General features: G+C 41.3%; 1 protein-coding gene across 2 annotated transcripts; it reads left to right on the forward strand.

Annotated features, from left to right (window-relative positions):
- The first annotated feature begins 674 nt into the window (after positions 1-674).
- On the forward strand, positions 675-25,450 carry Rnf20 (ring finger protein 20). 2 transcript variants are annotated; one of them, XM_029476192.1, is made up of 21 exons: positions 675-824; positions 978-1,125; positions 1,861-2,017; positions 6,462-6,629; positions 6,743-6,890; positions 7,181-7,363; positions 10,845-10,963; positions 13,245-13,391; positions 14,388-14,465; positions 14,641-14,760; positions 17,039-17,218; positions 18,003-18,138; positions 18,459-18,580; positions 18,697-19,064; positions 20,202-20,319; positions 21,308-21,457; positions 21,847-22,059; positions 22,963-23,088; positions 23,233-23,373; positions 23,956-24,057; positions 24,364-25,450. In XM_029476192.1, the coding sequence occupies exons 3-21, from the start codon at positions 1,889-1,891 to the stop codon at positions 24,538-24,540; spliced, it is 2,925 nt and encodes a 974-aa protein (XP_029332052.1). In that variant the 5' UTR covers positions 675-824; positions 978-1,125; positions 1,861-1,888; the 3' UTR covers positions 24,541-25,450. The 2 variants fall into 2 exon arrangements, with proteins under 2 accessions (XP_029332052.1, XP_021015347.1); XM_021159688.2 differs by having other exon boundaries at positions 675-1,125.
- The last annotated feature ends 12 nt before the right edge of the window (positions 25,451-25,462 follow it).

The following is a 25,462-nucleotide window of genomic DNA, read 5'->3' on the forward strand; positions in this document are numbered from 1 at the left end:
CAGGGTTTCTATGCATAGTATGTATGTATTTATGTGCTTATTTATTTTGGTTTTTCAAGACAAGGTTTCTCTGTGTAGCTCTGGCTGTACGAGAACTCGCTTTGTAGACCAGGCTAGCCTTGAACTCATAGGGATCAGCCCGCCTCTACCTCCTGAGTCCTGGGATTAAAGGCGAGTGCTACCATGGCCGTGCTGAAATCCCCCTTAAGGAAACTACACAGAACTGGAAATCAGTCAAATCCCTTGAGTTTTACGCAGACTATTTCGTCTCTTTAAAGAGTGCCCCACCCACATCTCAGGTATGGGCTCTTGCCCTTTGGGAGATGGCCAGGACCATCAACCAATTAGCAGCTTGGATGAGATAGGACCGCCCTCCCCCTAACCCAGAACATAAACAAAACGCTTTCCGTCAGTAATAATATTGGGCCTTAAAAAAAAAAAAAAAAGAAAACAAAAACAAAAAACCGCACACAATGCTTCGCGTTGAAGAGACCAGTCACTTTGGGACTGGAGTCTGAAACAATCCCCGCCCATCTCAACACAGGCGGCAGCGCACACGCAGAACTCACTGCGCCCCCTTGTCACGCGTCACTTCCGCCTGGCGGTCTCCTACACGTCACTTCCGCCCTCTCCTCGCGGTGCCTCGGGTGAAGTTGAAGCAACTTCCTTTTCCTTTTCCCTACTTCCTCTCCGTGCCTCCGCCTCCGTGCAGCTCAGTCCCTCTCGCAGCGGATCCCAAGTGAGGGATTGGAGTCCCTCTCCGGCCTTCGAGTAGAAGCGCTGGGAGCCGCGCGCTCCCCGCGGCGGGAGTTGCCAGAGCCCAGGTTTGCTCTGACGTCCGCTGCTCCCGAGCCGTGAGCGGGGAGGACTCTCGGGTCCCATCTTCCCGGCCTGTAGTTAGCCACGTTGGAGGCAGCAGCCAGCGCTCCCCAGTCAAGCTGCGCTCTCTCCTCAGCTCCGGTCTGCTCTCTTTGCAGGCGAGGTCCAACCCAGATTGCTGCTTGCCATAGACGCCTGGTCCCGGAGTTTGAATCGGAAGCCGGTTGGATGTAGACCCCTGATGGCCGCGGTGCTCGCCATCTAGCATCCATTCCGCCTCCTTGTGAGCCTCGGAACCAGAGTCAGGTAGGAAAAACTGAAAGAGCATCCCGTCTGAACCGATAAAGAAACGGGGATTGTTGGCAAGTTCGGTCCCTAAAGGCAGCCCGGCTCCCCAAAGGAAGCGCTGGGGTGCTCACCTAGGTCTGACATCTGGAGAACTAACTGCTCAGGGAGCGTTTAAAAGGCTCTGCAAAGAGAACGCTTGCATTTCTGGGTGCTTAGTGTTTATCTGACATTATGCTAAGTTGTTTCTATAACTATGCCATCCATTTGTTGCAGTAAGTCTAGCAACATGTTGTTGTCCTTCGTTTAGGAAACCGAGGTTCAGAGATAACCGACTTGTATAGGATTAATGACTTCGCTAACGGTTCATTTCAGCCTCAAGTCTCCTAATACTTTAACTTCAACCTCTGTCATAAATAAACTCTCCTTCTTTTAGTTTTTTTGTTTTTGGCGTCTCAGGAAGTGAAAATCCTGAACTTTATTCATAGCTTCTCTATTATTTGAGTAGAATTTTATTTGTTAATAGCATCTTGTATAGAAATCTATAATCCTGTCAATCCCATTCCTCAACAGTTTCCCCCCTATCTTTCTTGATTTAGGGTTGATGGGTTTTGTCGTAGAATTAGTTGATTTAGGTTAAAGAGTTGGCCTGAAAAAAATTACTAATTTTTATATAAAAGTACTTTATATTGTGGCTTGTCTGCTTCTCTTGGTTCAGTTCATGTTTTCTATTTTTGTTTCTGTTTTTTCATTCAGAAAAATATAACTGTCATCTTATACCAAGATGTCAGGAATTGGAAATAAAAGAGCAGCTGGAGAGCCAGGCACATCTATGCCTCCAGAGAAGAAGACAGCTGTTGAAGATTCAGGGACCACCGTGGAAACAATTAAGTTAGGAGGTGTCTCTTCAACGGTACGAGGAAACGGGGCTGCAGAAGTGTACTTGGCTTTTGTCAGTTGTCCCTGAAAGTACAAATTTATGGAAGCTTTTTTGAATTAAGACATAAGCATTAGCAAAGAAGAGGGAAATAGATGAATTGATGTGGTGGTCAGCTCTTGAAGTGAGGTGTATTAATTTATGTTTGATCTGTATTTGCAAGTTGTGGTGTTTATTTTATTTTATTTTTTTGAGAGCTGACTGCAGTCGTCTTTGCTATAGTTAATTGGCACTTTTCCCTTACCGAAAACTTGGTGCCGTGTTCTGAGAGGCACCTAGCAAAGCCTTTGAGAGTGCTAGTGCCGAATGAGAGTCAGATCGGTGCCCCGTGTGTGTGTGTGTGTGCTCTCTGCCATATCTCTTGGCTGTATGGCCTGTATTATCTGCCCTGTGCCCGTTTGATCGTGAAATGAATCTGGAGAACCTGTGTGTGACATTGGGTTATGATGGAGACAAAATGGGAGTCCTTGTAAAGAGCTCAAACATTGTAAAAGCAATAGCATGCACTCAAAAGAGTGAGCTGTTATTGGGCTAGATAGTGTGATAGGCAAATTGTGTTTTTAATGGTTAGTAATACCTTTTAGACACGAGAAGCTTTGATGTGGATGAGATTCTGTATTTGGAATTTGGTCAAGGCACCATAATGTGTAGACAATTTCCAGTTGTGTTTCTTGCGTATATTGAGGCTGAGGTTCAGAGAAGTTGATTTTATTTTTCAGTCAGAATAAGATCCTGCTTACTAAATCGATGAAGTGTCATTTAGGGAGATGACCTGTCCATCTTGCTGCCAGAAGGTGGCTTTGTCTTAGCAGTGTTGATTTTTGTGCATCCTAAATGCATTTATGCCAATATAAGTATTTGGAGTATGCCTTTTGCTGGTGCTGGTTGCTGTGCTTACAGCCCTTATACTCTAGTTTCCAGTATGGTACTGACAAGAAAATAGGTTGATGAAAGGAAAGCAAAACACATCTTCCAGCTTGGACGTTAGCCAGAGGGGAACAAGGAGCCCCGCAAGCTCCTGTGGGAGGGAAAAGAGAATCACGAGCACTTAGCAGAATTCTTCCTCTCATTCTCCTCCTTCTCCCCATTCACTGACAGCCTTGAGTTTCCAAGGTGAGGATCTGCTTCTTACCTCTGTTGAAAGCACTTCCGTGCACAAAGAAGAGTGATATATGAGGGCTGAGGCCTAGTATGTGTTAAGGGCTTGGGTTTAATCCCTGGCCCTGGAGAGGTGTGGGGTGGGTGTTTACATGCATGTGCATAGGCAAACTGAAATCTCAGACTTTCCTGTAAGGCTCCATGTACAAGGAAAATAGTTGGCATGTGATCACATGGGTATCAGTACACAGCTGGTTAAATAGATACAAAATGACCCAGCCACTGGGTCTGTTGTTTTAACTGTAACCTTGACTGCAGAGATGCTCAGGTCACTAAGTATAGTCTAAAGGTGTGTGAATGTGTCCCGACCATCTACCACGGAGCTCTTTGTGTGAATGAGTACCGGGAGTTGATGCCACTGTGCTGGGTGGGAGCCTGGGTGACCGACCGGGTATGATTCTGAGGCCTGCATGGTGCCTGTCTGTTTGCTGTCAGCTTGAGTAGGAGAGGGTGGTTATAATGCAAAGGCTTCACAGTAAAGCAGTTGTCCTTAACCAGGAGCAGGTACAGTTTATCCATGTCAGCAGAGGAAAGGCAGAGGGTACAGAGTCAGGTTGAGGCTGATCATCAGCAGTCGTTTGAAGAAGTGGGTATGTGCATTCTTTTCTGATTGCTTCTGGGTTTTCAGAGAAATCTGAGAGGAAAATTTGGGTGTTTGAAGAAAGAAAGGAAGATAGTAGTCACTGTGCAGAGAGGTTGTCCTAGGGGGTGCAGTAGAGTTGTTTACTGGGCAACACTGGGGCTCACTTGGATTTCTGAGCATGTACTTAAGTGAATCTAGTCAACATGGGATTTAGTTTTTCTCATTACAGTTAGCTCTGTGAGTCTAAGCTTGGACGTAGGTGGAGAGTTGGATATTACAGGGATTGAAGGTTTTCCAGGATAAACATGATGAAGAAGCAAGAAAAGAGGAGCAGGTATATAATCGGTGATTGTGATAACTCATCATAGAAGGTGTGTTTGGAAAAGCAGGAGGTGAGGAAGCAAGAGGCCTGAGGCACAGAGGAAGGCATAAATCAATAGGTTAGATTCTAAGAGACCAAAGAATTGTTGGAGGCAGGAAACAGAAAGGTAAGAAGAAAAGGGCTGCTGGTTATGGCAGGTGAGCCTCTAGAGGACCTGCAGGTACAGATAGAGCTGAGACAGGAGCTGTGGAAACTGACGACAGGGATTACAAAAACAAGATCTTTGACAGAGAAGGGGTTCACATATGGAATGGTCACCTAAGTGGGAATTAAAACTTTAGGCAATACAATGGAAAGTGGAACTGTAGCAAGTGATGGTAAACTAGGTTCTAGATCTGGGAAATGGGACATGAGCAATGTATGGGTAAGGCCAGCAACAGTGGCAGGTGATACGATCTAACGATCTAAATGGCCTAATCTGATAAGTAGTTTTGAGCTAGGGAATGGCATTTGAAAACAAAGATAGCATCTGCCTTTAGGCTGGGGCTTCAAGGAGTGTAGGAGGGAAACTGCAGGGAAGTGGTTTTCTCATAGGTTTTAGCTATAGAAGTCGAAGGCAGCTTTCCATTTTAGAGGAGCCTGGATGAATGGTTTAATGCTTGATGATGTTCTGGTTGGTGTGACTCTAGGAGAGCAAGGCTGAAAACGGAGGCAGACTAAAGTCTCATGCAGTAGCCAACTTTATTCAGAGCAGCGGGCAGTTTGTACTCTGAGGATTAAGAAGAATCACACGAGTAATGTGTACAGTCACAAGGACAAGCTACACGTGGCAAATACATGTTTGTCCATAGAGGCACATGAATAACAGCTGAAGTAACTACTATCTACTATATCTGGGAGGAACATGAAAACACATTCCAAGAACAGTTCTCAGTTTGAAACCCTGTCTTGTTTTATTGGAATTTTCTCATGAGCACTCAGAATTCTTACATGACTCCATACCGAGACTGTGTTCTGACCATTTACTAATAGTACAAGTAAGGCAGATCGGAGCTCCTAGTCACTTGCCTGACATGCCAAGTGTTTTAACTAAAATGGAAGAGGAGAAATAAAAGTCTCTAAGCAATTCTTGCTTTAAAGCTCATTTTCACCAATTTCTGCATAAAACAAGATTTTTAGTTGACTTTTTGCAAAGCAGCCTGCTCATCCATCTTTTACTCTGCTTCCCTTTGATTAACTTTTGTATAAGGAAAAGAAAAACAACAACAAAACAAAATTTCTACCTACTATTTCTTTGTGATATTTTCTTCTCATTGCTACTCCCGCACCCCACCTCTGGGCTTCTCCAGGGGCTGAAACTAGAGAGGGTCTAAGAGGCCTGGGGAATTGGTGATGGTTGAGAGTATTTTGTTTGCTTTGCTTTGTGTTTGAGACAGGATCTTTCTTTAATCCAGCAACATGGATGCTCTGGCAGGGGATCACATCTGAAGACCTCCTAGGTCTATCTGATCTGGCCGGAATGTTGACACACTCTGGATTACAGTATGCACGTTCTATTGTGCCAACATGAGATACCTGGAGAGACATGTTTTATATCAGGCAATGGGTAGCTGGACTGGAGCAGAGCACTGGATGATTCCTTTAGTATATAGTTTATAATCAAATTTATCCCTGAAGCCTAGTGATGTGGATAGTCATTTGCCATTGGAGTCCAAAATACTGACATACTGGATGGTGTGTGTGGGTCTGTGTGTGTGTTAAATGGTTCATATAAACCTATGTTTAAGTCACCCAATAACTAGCAGTATGGTGGAGCCTCAGGATGCAGTTACTTGGTGAAGATTCCTATTAGAGCAGTGAGGTGGTTAGCTTGAGAGTCTGCTATACTTGCTGTTACCATACATGATCTTACACATACCTTCCTTTATTTCTTCTGTTTCCACTTCTTCATTATTTGCTATAAGAGCTCTTAACGTACGTATGCGAGGCCAAGTAGTGTTTCTCAGTTGCCATCCACTTTGTCTTTTGAGACAGGGAGCTCACTAATATTAGGCTAGGCTGGCTAGCCAGCCAGCTATCCTCAGGGATCCACCTGTCTTTATCTTTCCTGTGCTGAGGTGACAGCATTTGCCACCATGCTAGGCTTTCTTAGAAGCAGGTTTTATTGACTAAACTTAGATACTCATGCTTGTGTGACAAGCCCTTACCTCCTGAGCTATGTCATTAGCCTCGGTTAAGATTGTTTTTTTTTTTTTTCTCCTTTATAGAAAAATAACTAATGAACTAATGTGAACTTAGTGAATTTAATAGCTCATCTGTTTTTTTGTGGAGACTAATGATTCTGTTTCCTGAGGTAGGAGGAATTAGACATTCGAACACTGCAATCCAAGAATCGTAAGCTAGCAGAAATGCTAGATCAGCGACAGGCCATTGAAGATGAACTTCGGGAACACATTGAAAAGCTGGAGCGACGCCAGGCCACTGACGATGCCTCACTGTTGATTGTGAACCGGTACTGGAGCCAGGTAGCTACTTTGTCTCTTCACCCCTATTCAGATCAGCCTTCTCATCCTTAGAGCTCTCTTAGTTTTTTAACTTTTGCCCTTCTTGATTGTTTACTGCATGTTTCTTTCTGTAGTTTGATGAAAACATCCGTATCATCCTTAAACGTTATGATCTGGACCAGGGTTTGGGGGACCTACTCACAGAAAGGAAAGCCTTGGTTGTGCCAGAACCAGAACCTGACTCTGATAGCAATCAGGAACGCAAAGATGACCGTGAGAGAGGCAAGTGTTTGCAAGGAAGTCTGTCACTGCGTTAGTTACCTGGGTTTTGAGGTTGAGCTTTGCTGTGAGGCTCTCCAGTTGAGGGGGACAGTGGATTTTGCTATTTCTAGCTTTAAAGGAAGACTCAGGGCTCCTTTTTCTCTCCCTGTGTCGTTGGGAGGTATTCTGTAATGGTATTAGTTACTAGATTTTTGAAGTTGAACTTTGCTTTGAGGCTTTCCATTTGAGGGAAAATTTGCTATTTCCAGATTTATAATTTGGGGGGGCTTTTTTTCTCCCCATGTTCTCAGGGGATGGGCAAGAGCCAGCTTTCTCTTTCCTTGCTACTTTGGCTAGCAGTTCCAGTGAAGAGATGGAATCTCAGCTTCAGGAGCGTGTAGAGTCCTCCCGCCGTGCTGTGTCCCAGATTGTGACTGTCTATGATAAATTGCAAGAAAAAGTGGATCTCTTATCCCGGAAACTGAACAGTGGAGGTGAGGAGGAAACCAGGAGACAGGGATCAATGGGAGGCAAGAACTCAGCTCTGGGAGGCTCGGGGTGCTGTTCAGTAGTAAGGGAGAATGTGGCTAGGTGTGTGGCTTCTATTCCAGCACCAAAACGAGGAAGAGAGGAGAACTCAGTTTAACGAAGTTTCCTGGAGTTTTAAACCTTGAGACTCAGTGTAATTACCATGACTTGCTAACTATATACTTTCATAAGTAGCAGAAGTAAACTGTTCTGACTTCAGATGGTGAGTTTTAATGTGTTCTTTTTCCTTAGGTGTATTTAAAGACAGTTCGATGAGGTAGTAGAGTAATAAGATGACTCCTGTGTTTGAAGAGATAGAATAGGAAACCAATGGATAAAAAGCCTTAAAGTAAAATGACCATTTGGAATACTTATTATTATTGAGTTTTATTACTGAAATTATGTTCATACAGTATAGGAAGTATACTAAAATTATTAAAGACCTTTAGTCATTTGTGACAGATCTCTTTCTTAAATGCAGATAAAATGCCTTTATTTCAGCTTTTCAACATTAGCCATGGTCTGGTTACAGTAGCTTTTAAGAAGATTTATTGTATATGTATATGTTAGTGTATAATTATATACACATGAGTGCAGGTAACTGAGGAGGCCAGAAGAGGGCATCAGGTCCCCCTGGACCTTGAGTTGTTGGCCACCTGAAATGGATTTTTAGGAACTAAACTGGGGTTCTCTGTAAGAGCAGTACATCCTCTTATCCTCTAGCCCTCTCCCTAACCCTTTCTTGTAGTATTTTAGCTGCCATGATTATCATCAAGATATTTAATGTTTTAATCTCCTAAATAAATTAGTTAACTATAATGTGCTTTATTTACCAGGTGAGCAAATAAGAACTGTATTATTCTAGAATTTTATTTTTAAGGAAATTTTTAAAAATTGCTTCTTTTTAGTATGGTAATTAATATGCTTGTTTATTTATATTTTATTTTTAATTAGGATACTACAGTTGAGAGTGGAAGGGTGTGACTACTCCTTCCTATTACTATAAAACTAGCTGTCTGATACTTCTGTCTCCCATGGCTCTAATTGACTGTTTAGAGGGTATTGTTAAACCACACTAATGTGGGGAATGTACAATGTGCAGAGGTTATTTTGATGCTACATTTGATATTTTAGGTGAATGTCAAGTACATTATTTGCTATATTTGTAAAGGAATTAGACTGAATAGAAAATAAAACCGAACTAAGAACTGTTTTGGGGTTCTGTGTCTACAAAATTGCTCAGCATTGAAGGCTCTTGCACAAGCCTGATAACAAGAGTTTAATCTCTGGTTCCCACAAGGTGGCAGGAGACGACCAATTCTTGAGAGATATCCTTTCATCTCCAAATTCATGTGCCTGTACACACAGGACAGACCCATGCATACACAGAAACAAAAATTATTTTTTATAAGGGTGTTTAAAGATCAAGTTTAAGTTTAAAAAACCCCACATTTTATTATAAATTCTAAATAGCTAAGCTGTTTGTGACCCAGAGGAAATCTGTGTTGATTAAAAAAAGTAAAGATATATATACATATATATATATGTATATATATCTTTATATCTTTATGAATTATAATGTATATTATAATTCATAACACATGTGTATATGTGTTATGAATTATAATACTGAGTAATAACTTTTTAAAAGTTCATTTTTATCTATGGGTTTCACTCTTTTTTTTTTTTTTAAGATTTATTTATTTTGATTATATGTAAGTACACTGTAGCTGTCTTCAGACACTCCAGAAGAGGGAGTAGGATCTCATTACAGATGGTTGTAAGCCACCATGTGGTTGCTGGGATTTGAACTTCGGACCTTCGGAATAACAGTCGGGTGCCCTTACCCACTGAGCCATCTCACCAGCACCCGGTTTCACTCTTGTTTAGATTTATGGCTTATTTATTAATTTACTAACACTCATTGGGTTTTAATTGAATTTTAAGGCCTGGCTTCAGAACTTAGGATATTGAAGAATGAAAGTTTAGGCATTAGTTTTTAACTCAGGTTGACTCAGTCACCGTTTATTTATGTATTATTTTGCCATAGCTATGGAGAGTCTTAACTAGTGGGTTTGGTATGAATCCCTGGGAATTGTCTATCTTGAAAGTCTGATAAATGATTCAGGTGGGCCATCCTACATGGAAACTGGGAACCCGTGACTTGACTGATCTGTTGTATGAGTACAGAGAGCAGTGATAACAAGTGGTGTAGGAATGCTTTTTCCTGGCAACTCTAAAGGATAGTGTGTGTCCGGAGACTAATTGGTTCCATTTATAGCACTTAGATTGAGCTGTAATAATTATGACTAATTTTAAACACCTGAATTCAGCATAAGAAATTCTAAAGATGTAACTTGTACATTTGTAAATATTATGTACATTTTTGATTTTTGAGCTTCAGGAACTTCAGACTGTGTACAACTGTGCTCACCCAAGTAGGCTACATTCTACCTACTCTCCACCTTAATGCTCTTCCCCCACTGTGTTTGATGCCTTTGGATATTCATTCCATTACGAACAGTGGCCAGCCAGGCGTGGAGTCCAAACTGTCAAGTCCAGCCTGTGCAATGATGTAGTGATAATGCAAAGTAAAGTCTTTATGTCTGGCTTTGAGTAAAATGTTTCAGCAGAGCCTATGCTATGTTTGGGTTGATCCATAGAGGCTGAGAAAGTTTTTTTGAGACTGTTTGAACAGTCGAAGGTCTGCAGTTGGTGCTACCTGAGAGCTTGCCACTGCACAAACCCTGATCCTAAGACACTCGTGGCAAACCTGGAGTTCTTCCTCCTGATTTTCGGCTAGCCGTGATCAAAGGGACTGAGATTCATATGGGTCATTTGGTCTCTCTGGTAGCAAAGGAAAAAAAACCAACCTTGGTAGTTGGAACCTTTCCAAGACCCAATTAATTTTGTACTTAACATAATATTGTGATAAATGAGTTTTGTGTTTTTATCTTTGTTCATCAGGATTTTTATATGTGATTATTTGAAGATAGAAATTATGCTTCCTGTCTCTCCACCACAAAAGAGAGATGCTTCATGTTATTAGTTAATAATAGGAGTTTGTGATTACCTTATAAAATAAAATTGTATTGCTTTAATTTTGACACGGCTTAGAAATCTTGTCTGTTGTAAATTCTAAAGTGTCTATTTTTGGTGATGGTAATTGTATGTGATTACGGCGATATAGCCTTCATTTATTTGTTCAAGGCATTTGTCTTAACAGAGATGAGAATAGGTGATGGTTGCAGGTTGACTCATTTATATAAGCAATTACTTATCACCTGGCCTGGGTGCTTCCTGTGTGCTGTGAGATAACACACTAGGTTACTTTCTGACCTTCTGAGGACAGTGAGGTGAGCCATCAGGTTGATGCGTTGATGCAATAGATGGCTCTACAACTCAAGACGATTGATACTAAACTAAAGTGCAGTTCTTCTTTCTCAGACAACCTGACAGTGGAGGACGCAGTGCAGGAGCTGAACTCCTTCCTTGCGCAAGAGAATGTGAGGCTCCAGGAGCTGACAGACCTCCTTCAGGAGAAGCATCACACCATGTCTCAGGAGGTACTTGACTAGAAGGAATAACAGCCATTCTTAGTAGCTCTGGGTGACAACACCAGGTCAGAATTGTGAGAACTTCGAGAGGCCCCTTTATTATACAAGGCATACATACTTACATTGAGGAGAGTGTGGGGCAGCAACAGTCAACTCTGAGAGAGCAAAGTCCATGGGAAGGTTAAAGAAGAAAACAACGGAACCATTCCTCTCTGTGCCTCTGTCTATTAATAGTTTAGGATCTTCATCATTGTGAAGAAATGCCATAACACAACAACATTGTAAATCCTAAATGATTCACTGCCCTAAATATAATAGATCGTGAGCAGTGGTACTGAGTGAATAGCCAAGTGAGAGTTGAGCAGAGTATGGTGAGGAGGCTTCTGCATTGGTGAAGCCATAGGACCTTGGGGAATGTGAATGTTCACCCCAGAGTAGCTCACAGACAGCGCCATGACTACTATCCCATGTTAGATTTCGGCATCTGTCTACGTAAAATGCTTATGAGAAAGTGAAAAGCTTTGGATGATTCCGCACGTGCTTCTGATTACTTTGTTAGCTCAGATGATTATCTCTATCTGTTGAAAATGACCTACTTTGGTTTAGCTACTAGATTTTTGTGCTGATTAGTTATTTAGTTATTGTCACTTAGTCATTTGGTACCCAGTTTTAAGCACTACATGAATATTACTACTAATGGCAAAACAGCTTCCATTTTACTGGTGAGGAAACAAATGAAGAATAGTGTGCAGTCAGAGCAGGTGACTAAAAATTGTGATTTGCTGTTGAGTTTGTTTAATCTCAGAGCCATGTTTACACTGCACTGTTTCCTGAGCTCTGCTGTTAGGTTCTTTGCTTGGATGCTCATGGACTTTTAAGAGTTTATCAGCATTTACAAATAGATGGGGGTGTCATATTTTATGGCATTAACTAGGTATTACCAAGATAGAAATGTCTCCTGTTGAGGCCTTTCCCAAATCTCAGCAAGAGTAAGCAGGGGCCTCTGTTTTGCTCTCTGGACTCGTGTGTAGAACCCATGTCTTGCATTGCTATTTTCTTTCATTTTTAAAAAAACATCAGAGTAGGATTTAATTTACTGGCACCAAGTATAGCACAGCTTCTTCATGCAACAATTTATTTTTTTTCCCATTAGTTTATTTATTTATTTACTTCACATCTGATCTCAGCTCCCCTTTCTCCTCCCAGTTCCTCTTACATAGTCCCTCACCTCTCATTGCTGGTTCTTGATGCTGACTGTCTGCTGGGAGGCTGTCAGTTGCCAGCTGGAGGGCCTGAAGACTTCTTAGCATGTCAGCTGAACTACATTGAGTGTTCTAAGAAACAAAGCAGATCCTGCCTGAGCTTTTTAGCATAGCCTCAGAGTTATACACTTGTTATATATATATATATATATATATATTGGCCACTAAAGTTGTCTGGGATCAAGGGGAGGAACAGATTCATCTTTTAGTGGGAAGATTGTTAGAGAAAAAAAAAATAAGCTGAAGGGTCTATACAGAGTAATGGGAACATGGGGCAGTTTCATAATTGAGATGCTATGTAGTAATAGCCGGTTGATGCAAAGTTGAGATCCTCAGAATCTACATAAAGTTGAATGCAGTAGTATTGATTGTAATCCCAAAACTCCACTCTGTAAGATGAGATGAGAGGCAGGGACTGGGCATACCTGGAAGTTTGAGGGCCTGACAAGAAAATATGACAAGAAAATCTGTCTCAAACAAGATGGAAGGAAAGGACTGATGCCTGAGGTTGTCTGGTCATGTCCACATACAAACTATGGCAGGCGCATGCACACATACACATACATACACACACACACACACACACACACACACACAGCCTGATTGTAAACTGCTCAAGAATCAGCTTAAATACAGAAGAAGTTTCTATCTTGTTCTATAAGGATTATCATTCCTGGATATGTAGATAGAGAAAGTTGGTAGTAAGAGATGTTTCTGTTTTAAATTCTTATTTTCTAAAGTATTTGATAAAGGTTGTTTTCTTTTTTAAAAATCTTCATTTTCTGATGGTTGTGGTCTTTCTAGGGAAATGATGCTTCATGGGTAGAGAGATTATTGAGTCTTCACTGATTGTCCTTGGGAAATTTCTTAGCAATTGCCTGTAGCAGTCTAAGAACTTTTATTTTTACATTTGGGTGTTGAATACATTTTTTTTTAATGATATATGAGCAAGAACTAATTTTATGGAATTTGGAATGCTTGACTCAGTCCTTTTGTTATGTTTCTGAATGCTTGTCTTTTCGATGTAGTTCTGTAAGTTGCAGGGTAAAGTAGAGACAGCTGAGTCACGAGTGTCCGTCTTGGAGTCCATGATTGATGACCTGCAGTGGGATATTGACAAAATTCGAAAAAGAGAACAGCGTCTCAACCGGCATTTGGCTGAAGTCCTAGAGCGGGTCAGTGCTGACGATATATGCTTTTAAAAATGACTTAGGAATGTATTTTTTATTCATGTGTATGTGTGTGTGAGAGGGAATATGCCATTATGTGTACAGATGCCTGTGGAGGCCAGAAGAGGGTATTAGATCCCCTGGAGCTACAGTTCTATAGGGTTGAGTAGCCAAGCATGAGTGCAGGGAGCTTCCAGCTGGGCTCCTCTGCAAGAGCAGCAAGTGTTTTTAACTGCTCAGTCACCATCTCTCCAGTCTCTCCTACCCCAATATAATATTCTTTCTTTTTGTTTTTGAGACTTTCATAAATGTATACCATGCATTTTAATCCCATTGATCCTCCATCCAATTTTTCCAGAACCCCTCTCCATATGTTCCCCTCTCATCTTAATATCTTTTTAAATTTTTTTTAAATAACCCACTGACTCCTATTTGGGTTTTATGTTTGTGAGTGGGCAACATACCAAATTAAAATGACTTTCCCTTAGCAGCTATCAACTGCCAGTAGCTCTTCAGTCAGGGGAAGGTAAACTCCTCCCTTTTCCATGCTAGTATGTTGATTAATTTGATCTTGTGCAGGCAGTTATAGCTACTGTGAGTTCTCATAAGCACAGCAACCATGTCATATCCAGGAGACACTGTTTAACAGCAGTCCTCCCCTCCTCCTAGCACTTAACAGTCTTCCCTGAGCCATGTGTGTGTGTGTGTGTGTGTGTATGTATATGTATGTATGTATGTATGTATGTATGTATGTGTATGTATGTGTTTTCTCTCATTTTTAGCTGAGCACTTGATTAACACTTGTTCTCAGAACTTCAACCATTTTACTGGTTGTATGTCTGCTGTAACTAACATCCACTACAAACAAAAGCTTTTTAAGGAGTCATCTTTCTCAGAAAGGATCGGCCAGATGCTGCTATTTGAGGAAGAAACATGAATGACCCTGGTAATACAACTGAAGTCTTCCAGCCTCTCACTAAAGAGTCCTTTTCTTCTCTGTAGGTGAATTCAAAAGGCTATAAAGTATATGGAGCAGGGAGCAGTCTCTATGGAGGCACAATCACCATCAATGCCCGGAAGGTAACCCTGGGACATGGTGCTTCACTGGGAATAGGCCTTGTGCCTAGGGCCTGCATTGGTTCCCAGGGGACAGTGGCATTTGCAGGAGTGGAGCAGTAAACATGGGAAACATGAAGTGGGATGATGTAGTTCTTTTCTCTTTATTCTCACTTGCTGTTTTCCTGATCCTTTGTAGTTTGAGGAGATGAATGCAGAGCTTGAGGAGAACAAAGAGTTGGCTCAGAACCGACATTGTGAGCTGGAGAAGCTTCGTCAAGACTTTGAAGAGGTCACTACACAGAATGAAAAGTTGAAGGTAGGAGGCAAAGCTCTGAAGGACAAATGATTTGTTCATCAACCTGTGAACCTGCATACTTTATGAGGAACAAGAAAAAATGTGGCCAAATTTAGCCTCTTCCATGACAGCTCAACACATGAGGTGTACCTTAACATAGCGGAGGCCATTTGTGACCTGCCCATTGCTGACATGCTTGGTAAAGAGTTGCAAGATTTAGGATGTCTACTTTTGCTTTTGTGGTCAGTATCATACAGAAACTTAATTAGAAGAAATGGGCAAGAATGGGAAAAAGGCTCCAGATTAGAACGATTGGAGAGGAAGAAGTAAAGTTGTCTCTGTTTGCAGGCGCCATGATATTACGTATAGGGGTACTTGAGAGAACTAGAAATGAGTTCCATGAAGTTGAAGAATGTAAAATCACCAACAACACACTTGATAGAAATGATCTCATTTTATATAGCATTAAAAATAGTACATTTAACTAAAGATAAGTGTATAATGAAACTGTAGATGTACAGTGGAATGTTATTCAGCTTTGAAAAAGGAAATTTAGTCATTTTGGGCAGCATTGATAAACTTGGGGGACATTATACTAAGTGAAATAAGGCAGGTAGAGATAGACATAGTGTTTGAAATATATGGTTGCTAAGAAAGAGGATCTCATAGAAGCAGAGAATAGACTTGAGGGGAAACATTGGCTCAAGACCAAGTTCTCAACACAAAGGGGTTTGTTTGCCTCAGAGGGACAAAGGGCAAGGAATAAGAGACAAAGACAGGAGATAGAGAATGAGCGAGAAGGGGAAGAGAATAAGGAGAGGGAATGTTCCAGAGAACAAAGAACTGCCTCTGGATAGAGAGGAGGTCTTGGGACATAGAAAAGTGAAAATTTAAAAAAGTAAGCAGGGAAACCCAGTATTAGTATGAGGTTTTTATATTAATTGGGCATGTTAATTAGATGAGCCAAAGGGGCTTTTGATTGTTGGAATTCAATACTTTGATACCTGGACCATGGCAGTCAGCCTTAGGAGGAAGACGTGGCCAAATAAAGGAATAGGCTTTGGTGGCTAGCTTTAGGAATACTATCTAATGAGGCAGAGGGGACAGAGGGAGAAGGGCAAGGCCTGCCAGGTCCCTTCATTCCCACTGTTTTGTTTTTTATTGGTTTGATGGGTTTTGGGTATGTAGGTGTTTTTCTTTCTGGCTGCTTCCTGCGGACATTGGGACATTGGTAGAGGACACAAAGAAGTTAGGTTGCTGGTTAAGATTGGAAAGAACAGGCTATATCAGTTAATGTCTAGTTTCTGCAGGACTATCTGAAGCTAGGGAATTGTAGTCTGTAAGACTGGGCCAGGATGTAGATTCCAAAGAAACAGCTGGGGCTAGCACTAGAGTTTCTGGAGTAGTCTAGTTGATTTGAAATCTGCTGGAGAGGCTGGTTCTCCTGCATTTGAGCTTCCACTCTTCCTCACCAGGCCAAGCTGGACTGATAGTGCAGAGTGGGCAGGGATAGCACTGGGGAATGAGTGTAGGTGGGTGGATGGTTGTGGAGAAGGGGTGGGGGTGGGGGTGGGGATGTTGGAGCCTTAACAGAGTTTAGGTAAGGCCAAAAGAAAGTGGGAAGGTATTTTGGCAGCTGTGGGGAGTGGGGGAAATGGGCAGCTGATCAGGCCTGATGGGTGTGGCCTGCAGCCTCAGTGCTGAGCTGAATCTGTGGGCATTCTGGGCTGGTGTTCTTTCTGCCTATTAGAATTGTCCTTTGCAGGATCTTAGGGAAATAAAGAAGAATCTTCTGGAAGTCTTCCTCATCTTTTTTTGATTCATAGACTATCATTTATAATTTATTTCTAGATTAATAAATAATAAGGATACTTGAACTAAAAGGAAAAACTTCATTAACATTCTTGGGAAGTTAAATCAAATGGTTGCTTAGGAAAAACATAACCATTTTTGCTACCAGTCAGAATTATTTTCTCTGTGACCATTAATAAAGAACAACTAGTTACTGGGGTCTTCATCTGTGATTTAGAACAAATGTCCTGGTCAGTTCCACTCAGCTCTTCTAGTGGCTTATATTTGAGTTGAAACAATGTAAAACACATATCAAAATAGTTCTGGGTGACCTGGTTTACTCAGGGACTGAGTTTTACCCAGGAGTGGTAGTCTAGACTTCATAATTTTCTGAGTAATGGTTTCAAGTATGTGGAACATCCGTGAGTTACTCTCCCCTGGCTCTGACTTGTGGGACATACATGCTTCACTCTGATTCTGACTTGCCTTTTTGTTGGGCCTTCCTAAGGTGGAATTGCGGAGTGCTGTGGAGGAAGTGGTTAAGGAAACCCCAGAGTATCGCTGCATGCAGTCACAGTTCTCTGTCCTGTATAACGAGAGTCTACAGTTGAAAGCCCACTTGGATGAAGCTCGGACCCTGCTTCATGGCACCCGGGGTACTCACCAGCGCCAGGTTGAACTCATTGAGGTAACAGAACTTTTCTTTGTTTCACTGATGGGTATGGAACCTGGCACTCTATCACAAAGCCAACCATTCCCTCTCCTGCATTGTCTTCTCTATATGATTGCCTGACTAATGGATTTTGTGGTTTTACTTTCATGTATAGTTAATATCACATTCATCCAGTGGGTATATGTATAAGGCAACAGACCTCTTCCTGATGAGGAAGTGAGTGGAAAGTGAAAAGTTTGTCGATAGAAGTAGACATGTGCTCCAGCAGTGACAGCCATCATGAAGCTGTGCCTATGGCTCTTACATTATAAGTAGACATTGTTCCAGCAGTGACAGCCATCATGAAGCTGTGCCTATGGCTCTTACATTAGAAGTAGGCATGTGCTCCAACAGTGACAGCCATCAGATACTGTGCTGTTGTAACATGACATTCAATGCACATTTAGGCAAATTATTTTGAAGGAATATCTTTTCCTTGGGTATTTATGTTCACTTTTGTGTTTTCTATACTCCTTAAGGTAGTTTTTAGGGAAGTATTTACATCTGGACAGTTTATGGTTAGTTCTCTAACTGAATTGTAATCTCAGAGCTCAAGGCCATTTTTTTTTTTTCTTCAGTGTTCTGCCAGGTTATAAAGTCATGCTTCTAAATTACATCTGGTGTTCTTTTAAGTCGTGAAATGGAAAATTTCGAGACAGCCATCTTTTCTTAGCAGTGTTGTATCTTTTCAGACTGTTACAGATTGGATTTAAAGATAGAATAAAGTTGTATGAATGTCTTACTGGCTCTTTATCTGCAGCGAGATGAGGTTAGTCTGCATAAGAAGCTGAGAACTGAAGTCATTCAGCTGGAAGATACCTTGGCCCAGGTTCGCAAGGAGTATGAGATGTTGAGGATAGAGTTTGAGCAGACCCTTGCTGCCAATGAACAAGCAGGTATAATCGTTCTTGCCCTACCCTGTGTTCTGTCTGTTGTAAACTCCTTTGAAATAAAACTTGATTCTTGAGCCTTGTTAATGCTAAACTCAGAAGACACTAAGTAGAACCTGGGATGGAATCCTGTAATTGATTTTGAGCCACAGCCTGGGTGTTGGTTTTAACTCACTCAAGCAGTTTGATTTTCATCTTCTGAGCAGGAGCATTTCTTTTAGTAGTACCCCCACTTCTATTCAGAAGTTCCTGATGTGCTCTGAGCTTTCGCTCCCTGACCCTTTCCCCTTTTTAAGGCTCCCAATATTGCTGCTGCTGTTTTTCAGGCCCCATAAACCGGGAGATGCGGCATCTCATTAGCAGCCTCCAGAATCATAACCATCAGCTGAAGGGTGAGGTCCTAAGGTATAAACGGAAGCTGAGAGAGGCGCAGTCTGACCTGAACAAGGTGACGTGGAGCAGTGGAAAAGCATGAGTTTGCCATGGTGATGGTAAGGGCAATATGAGTGAGGGAAGCATTATGCTCCATAGAGGTGATGTGCGTCTTTCCACTTTGTCTCCTAGACACGTCTGCGCAGTGGCAGCGCCCTCCTGCAGTCTCAGTCTAGTACTGAGGACCCCAAGGATGAGCCCACAGAGCTGAAGCAGGATTCTGAAGACCTAGCCACTCATTCCTCAGCATTGAAGGCATCTCAGGAGGATGAAGTTAAGTCCAAACGGGATGAAGAAGAGAGAGAACGAGAAAGGAGGGAGAAAGAAAGAGAGCGAGAACGAGAACAACGAGAAAAGGAAAAGGAGAGAGAACGAGAGAAACAGAAACTGAAAGAGTCAGAAAAGGAGAGAGATTCTGTTAAGGATAAAGAGAAAGGGAAACATGATGATGGAAGGAAGAAGGAAGCAGAAATTATCAAGCAGCTGAAGATTGAACTCAAGTAAGTGGTGGTGATGGGGATTTAGAGCCTGGACCTAAGAATGAAATGTTTGCTTTATGGTATGGCTCACCCAAGCATTACACAGTATTTTAGATGTAGCTGAATGTACAGTTAATGTGGTCTCAACTTTCAATCTGATGTGTAGCTGAATGGCCTGCCTGGCCATCGTACAGTGCTGCTTAGTGGTTAGGTGCCAGTCAACCCCTGGTTGGGCATTTACTTCTCATGAGTCCATATTAAGAGAACAGATAACACGTTGAAGTAGCACACCCGAAAAATTACTGGAAATTGACTAGTGCTTTTAATTTAAGTAAATTATGATATCACTTTTATTATGATATCACCTACATCTCTAATCTTAGTGGTGTCTGGTAATTGATTTGTAGTTGGCAGGTTTGCTTATATACTAGTCCAGAACCAAGAATTCCTTAGGCAGTTTCCTCCTACAGAATTTAGACAGAAGGGTACACTTAATTGGATGCAGCATTGCTTTTGTCCCAACATAGTCCTCCTTAACCAGTAATGTTCTAGTGAAACGAGCTCTTCTGACTTTTTTTTTTTTTTTGGTCTATACTGTGTGACATTTGAATTTAAGGGTTTGATGTACTTAAAAAGTGTTTGAGCTCAGATGTAGTTACACTTAATAATTTAGTAAGACATGAAGCGTTAGTGTTCAGCTGATGTTTACAGCTGCCATTGTCAATCCTAGGATTAGGGGTTTATTTGAACCTTTCAAAATTTCCTTCTCTTTGATTTTTTTTTTTTTTTTTTTTTAGGGTAAACTCATTCCCCTATAAAAATCATCTGAATGATTTGACTAAGTACATCCCAACTCTCAGTTTCTGAGTGGCACCACTTGAATGTGCCTGTGTCATAAGTGCCATAGTTCCTTACTTTACAACTTTATGTTGCAGAATTAAACAGGATATATGGCTTATATATATGGCTTTCTTTTCTGTGCTTTCCAACTGCATTCTGTAAGTCTATCAGTAATCTATGTAAAATGTGCCTTTCCTTTATAACATAGAGTAAAAAGACTGTTGAAATGTGGTTGCAGCATCCATCCCAAATGTTCTCCCTCTGATGTCCTTTGTTTTCTCAGTCTGTTGGTTCTTTTCCTCTACCACCCGGTCATAGGAAAGCGCAAGAGAGCCAGAAGGAGATGAAACTACTGCTAGATATGTATCGCTCTGCCCCCAAGGAGCAGAGAGACAAAGTGCAGCTAATGGCAGCCGAGAAGAAGTCAAAGGCAGAGGTAATCAAGCCTTCTGTTACCTGTCATCCTTACCTGTGAAAATCTTCAGTTGTGAGGTTCTCCTTTATATTTTTTCATATCAAATGTTCAATTTTTAAAAATTCTTTAAAAGAGGAGGGCCCCTGACTCTGAAATCAGTCTCTTAAAATTCCTTGCCAGGTAGTAAAATATGTCAAAATTACAAGAATATGGAGTAGGTTTGTAAAAATTTTTTTCATTCCTTAATTAGTCCTGAGAAATTATTACCACTTTATATGTATTATTACTATAGTAATTCTCTTTTTCTAGTTGCATTTTAAAGGAATATTTTTTTGTTAATCTTTATTATTTTGTGTGTAAGGATGTTTTCCTCGCCTGTATATCTGTGTATCACATGTGTGCGTGGTATCCATGGAGGCCAGAAGTACCTGGTGCTTTTGGAGCCCAGGAGAGGACCCCGAGAACTGTAGTTAGAGTTGGTTGTGATCTACCATGTGGGTGATAGAAACTGAACCCAAGTCCTCAGGAAGAGCAACCAGTATTCATCACCACTCAGCCATCCCATCATTCCTGAGATGAATGACATTTGGTTTTGTTTGGCTTTGTCTGTGTAGCCCTGGCTGTTCTAGAGTTCACTATATAGGCCAGGCTGCCCCAAAATCTTGGATCCACCTACCTCTGCCTCCTAAGTGTTGGGATTAAAGGTGTGCAGCACCATGCATGTCCTGAAAGACAGGTTTTTATCCTTGAAAATTTGAGGCCTAAGGAGAAGACAGTTTGAACGTTCCCAAAGAACACTGTGTAATGGGCACAACCGCTGGCTATAGGTGCATGAAATGCAGGTCTGATAAGTGGTGTGCTGGACTATGGCGTTTTCAGTTTATCATTTATTCTGTTCTACAGTTCTTTGATACTTGGTTATGTGGGCCTTCCGTGTGTATATAATGATGGTTGATTTTTGGGAGTGTTTGATGACTTAGTTTTTTACATGATCCCTTTCCTCCTGTAGTTGGAGGATCTCAGACAAAGACTCAAGGATCTGGAAGATAAGGAGAAGAAAGAGAACAAGAAAATGGCTGATGAGGATGCCTTGAGGAAGATCCGGGCAGTGGAGGAGCAGATTGAATACCTGCAGAAGAAGCTGGCCATGGCCAAACAGGTGGGCACTACTCCTCTATAAACACTTTCAAATCTGCAAGGTAAGTCACTGTCAGTGCAGGTTGACTTTAGTCCTACTGCTTTTTGTTGTCATAACCTTTATCCTTTGTTATTACATTGAAATCCTTGTCTGCCATCCTTCTCTTACTTTATTCTGTGTATTTGGGTGGCAGAATTTACTTTGAGTGGAATAGCTGTTGTTTCAGACATTGTTTACTGAGGGGCCTCTTCTTTCTCTGCTGACTGGGACTGATGCATATGCTGATTAGAAAATTAAATTTTCTATAGTCTCTGATTATAGACATATGAAACTAATGCAGGCTGTCAGAAGGAAGGTCTAGTTTCCTCTGCTCATCCTTTGGCATATTTGCTAACTGATGCTCGTGTCAGGAGGAAGAAGCTCTCCTGTCTGAGATGGACGTCACAGGACAGGCCTTTGAGGACATGCAGGAGCAGAACATCCGTCTGATGCAGCAGTTGCGGGAGAAGGATGATGCAAACTTCAAGCTCATGTCAGAGCGAATCAAGTCCAATCAGATCCATAAGTTGCTTAAAGAGGAAAAGGAAGAGTTAGCTGATCAGGTTTTGACACTGAAGACTCAGGTAATTGAGAGTTCTCCATTATGTTGAAGTAGGGAGCTTTCTGTGTGAAGGCATGCACAATACTGATCATTGTGGCTTCATTTCTTTCTGAGATAGAAATGCAGCAAACTAAGTGTATGTTAGAGATTGGGTAAATACATTTCACATGTCTACACGCTTACCTCAAAAATATGGGTTTTCGGGCAGGTGAGATGGCTCAGTAGGTAAGAGTACTGACTGGTCTTCCGAAGGTCCTGAGTTCAAATCCCAGAAACCACATGGTGGCTCACAACCACCCGTAATGGAATCTGACGCCCTCTTCTGGTGCTTCTAAAGACAGCAACAGTGTACTTACTTACAATAATAAATAAATAAAAATCTTTAAAAAAAAAAAGGGCTTTCTTGGACCTGGTTGCCTCTGGATATTGGGATGAGAGTTTGTGAGTGAGAGGTCAGAAGTGGATGTGTGATTTTACTTTTTTAACTCTTAGTTTTGTTTGATTCTATTTTGTGGATTAATTTTAAGAAAAAGTTTACTTTAGAACCTCTAGCTGTTCTGAAAAAAAAAATGGAGTTAAGTTTGGTTTGAGTCAAATGTTTAATTTCTGGTTGGAAAGGCCTCATTTTGGGGATTAGTATGCCTGCAGAAGATGAATATCTAAGGATAACTTTCTATTCTTGGCAGTTTAGAAATGGTCTTTTTGGTAGGGTCCTTAACTATAAATATCCACGAATTATTTTATGTGAAAAAATTGAAGCCTTCAGTAATCATCTTAGATATATCTTAAAAGGTTCATGAAATAGTCAGCAATAGCCTGATGTTTCTGACATGTTGTCATTTTTGAGGATGTATAGGTAAATGGAACATAACTGATTTTATTTTCCTACCTCCTTACATTAAAGTCTGATTTTTGTCCTACACAGGTAGATGCCCAGTTACAGGTAGTAAGAAAACTGGAAGAGAAGGAGCACCTACTTCAGAGTAACATTGGCACAGGGGAGAAGGAGCTGGGTCTTAGGACTCAAGCCTTGGAGATGAATAAACGCAAGGTGTGCTGGTCTCTGTAACAACATGGTTGGGCAGGCTCCAGAACCTGCCTGGAGTCTTTTCAGTTCACCTAATACCTGATCTTGGGCTATCATTCTCCTCCCTAGAAAAAGGAATAATCAGGTCTGTTTCTGTGTTCTGCATAGGCAATGGAGGCAGCCCAGCTTGCAGATGACCTCAAAGCACAGCTAGAACTGGCTCAGAAGAAGCTCCATGATTTCCAGGATGAAATTGTGGAGAACAGTGTCACCAAAGAAAAGGACTTGTTCAATTTCAAGCGAGCACAGGCAAGAGCAGTTGTCTTTGGTTATATTCACCTTCTTTGTGAGGGCTGTGGTGAGTGGTACACCATGAACTGCTATACTGAAGGACCTTGTGGGAAGGGACTGGCATTGTTGCATGCTATGTTCCCTAGTTGTGAAATAAATACTGTTAAACTGTGTAACCTGGTAACTGGTAAGTAGTCACAAAACGAGGGGAAGGTTAAAATATCACTTGTTCTCGTTTTTCTCATGCCACCTATTTTTCATGATAGCTTCTGTTCTTTTCCATAGGACAGTAAATTATTTAATCCAAGTCTACCCTCACTATAAGTTGGTTACCACAAAGTAAAGCATGCTGCTCTCTGAGTTTCCAGGTTGTGTTTTCAGGGGACTGAAAGTGCTCTTATTGATGCAGTTCTAATTTGGGGATAAGTGTCTGGTAACCGGGTATTTGTAAGTGCTTACATTCCTAATAAGGGAATTGGACATGGAAGGACCGGAAGTTCTTTGTTTTTATAGTATAAAAGGTCAAGTTGGATAAATTCCTTCTGTCAGAAACAACAGGTCTGGGAAGTGTGTGTGGCTATGTCTATTTTCTTGCTGCAGGAAGACATCTCTAGGCTTCGAAGAAAGCTAGAGACCACCAAGAAGCCAGACAATGTGCCCAAGTGTGATGAGATTCTGATGGAGGAGATAAAGGACTACAAGGTAAGAAAAGCCGACTTGGTGGTGTTTTTGTGTTTGTTGGGGCTGGAAGTGGTCCACTGATGGCTTGAGACAGCGAGACTAACCTTTACCCCAAGGCAGAAGTGGTCTACTTGAAGAACTGAGTAGACACTGACCTTCACCTCGAGTCCAGCAGAGAATGGGTTATTTTTCAGGGTAAAATGGTACTCTTCCTTGAGCACCGCAGCTGTCTTGTTTATTTGCTTATATATCATAGCTGTTTGGGTCATGAGTTTTATTTATAGTTCCTCAGACTCTGATTTTTTTTTTTTTTTTTCCTATTTCTAGGCACGGCTGACCTGCCCTTGCTGTAACATGCGTAAAAAGGATGCAGTACTTACCAAGTGTTTTCACGTTTTCTGCTTTGAGTGTGTGAAGACGCGCTATGACACTCGCCAGCGCAAGTGTCCCAAGTGTAATGCTGCTTTTGGTGCCAATGATTTCCATCGCATCTACATTGGCTGATTGCAGTCAAGAAAGAGGACTGGCTGGGCAAGCACTTACTCATTAATCACCAGGCCTCTACCTCTTCTCTCCTAGACAGCTGGCCCTCTCACTTGCTCCCCAGACCTTGTCCCGGTTCTCTTTGCCAGTAGCTAGAGAACAGAGTGAGGAAGACTGCAAGTCTGGGGGGTTAGAATGAACTAGAAATTACTAGTGTTTGTCTTCCCTTCAGCTTTTTTTGTGTCCTTTCGGATTTTTCAGCATTTTCTTATTGGGCCTAGCCTATAAACTTGGTTTTGCCCATTCCTCTTGAAGAAGTCAGGTTGATAGTTTGGACACTGAGAAGGGAGTGTGGGTAGAGGGAACATATACTGTTATGGAGGAGTGAATTTTTGATAAGTTATCTATGGGCCCAAAATTCTTGATTTGGGTAATAAACCTTTCTAAACTTAGGTTATAAAATGGTATAATTGTGTTAGTCTCTCCTGGAAGGTTTGAAGCCTTAATGAAATTATATCCAGGATAATTCATTCTATTTCTCACTTCTAGGAAACTGACTTTTTGGGTCAGTTGGACTTCTTGCTAAAGTTATTTATGTTTTAGGTATTCAAATATTAATAGTTTTTTTTAATTTCTTAAGGCCAGAATAATTTCAAATGTGGTAGTCCCTATGGTAATTTTTGTTTTGTTTTGGTTTTTTATATACATCTTTTCTGAAATCAGAATTAGTACTTAAGAAGTAACAGGAATGGATTGTGAAGAGATCTAGGTAGTCTGGGAATGAGATCCAGACAGATGTTGGTGAATTATGAATTACTGTCACTTCCTCTCCAGAGGGATCCTTTGTTCTCTGTGTTCCAGAAGATTCTCAGTAATGTTTCTGTCGGATTTTAATATTCCATATGCTTCAATTAAAGCAGGATTCAGGTGGTTCTTGTGTTTG

This window comes from Mus caroli, chromosome 4 (assembly GCF_900094665.2).
Source record: "Mus caroli chromosome 4, CAROLI_EIJ_v1.1, whole genome shotgun sequence".
Classification (NCBI taxonomy): Eukaryota; Metazoa; Chordata; class Mammalia; order Rodentia; family Muridae; genus Mus; species Mus caroli.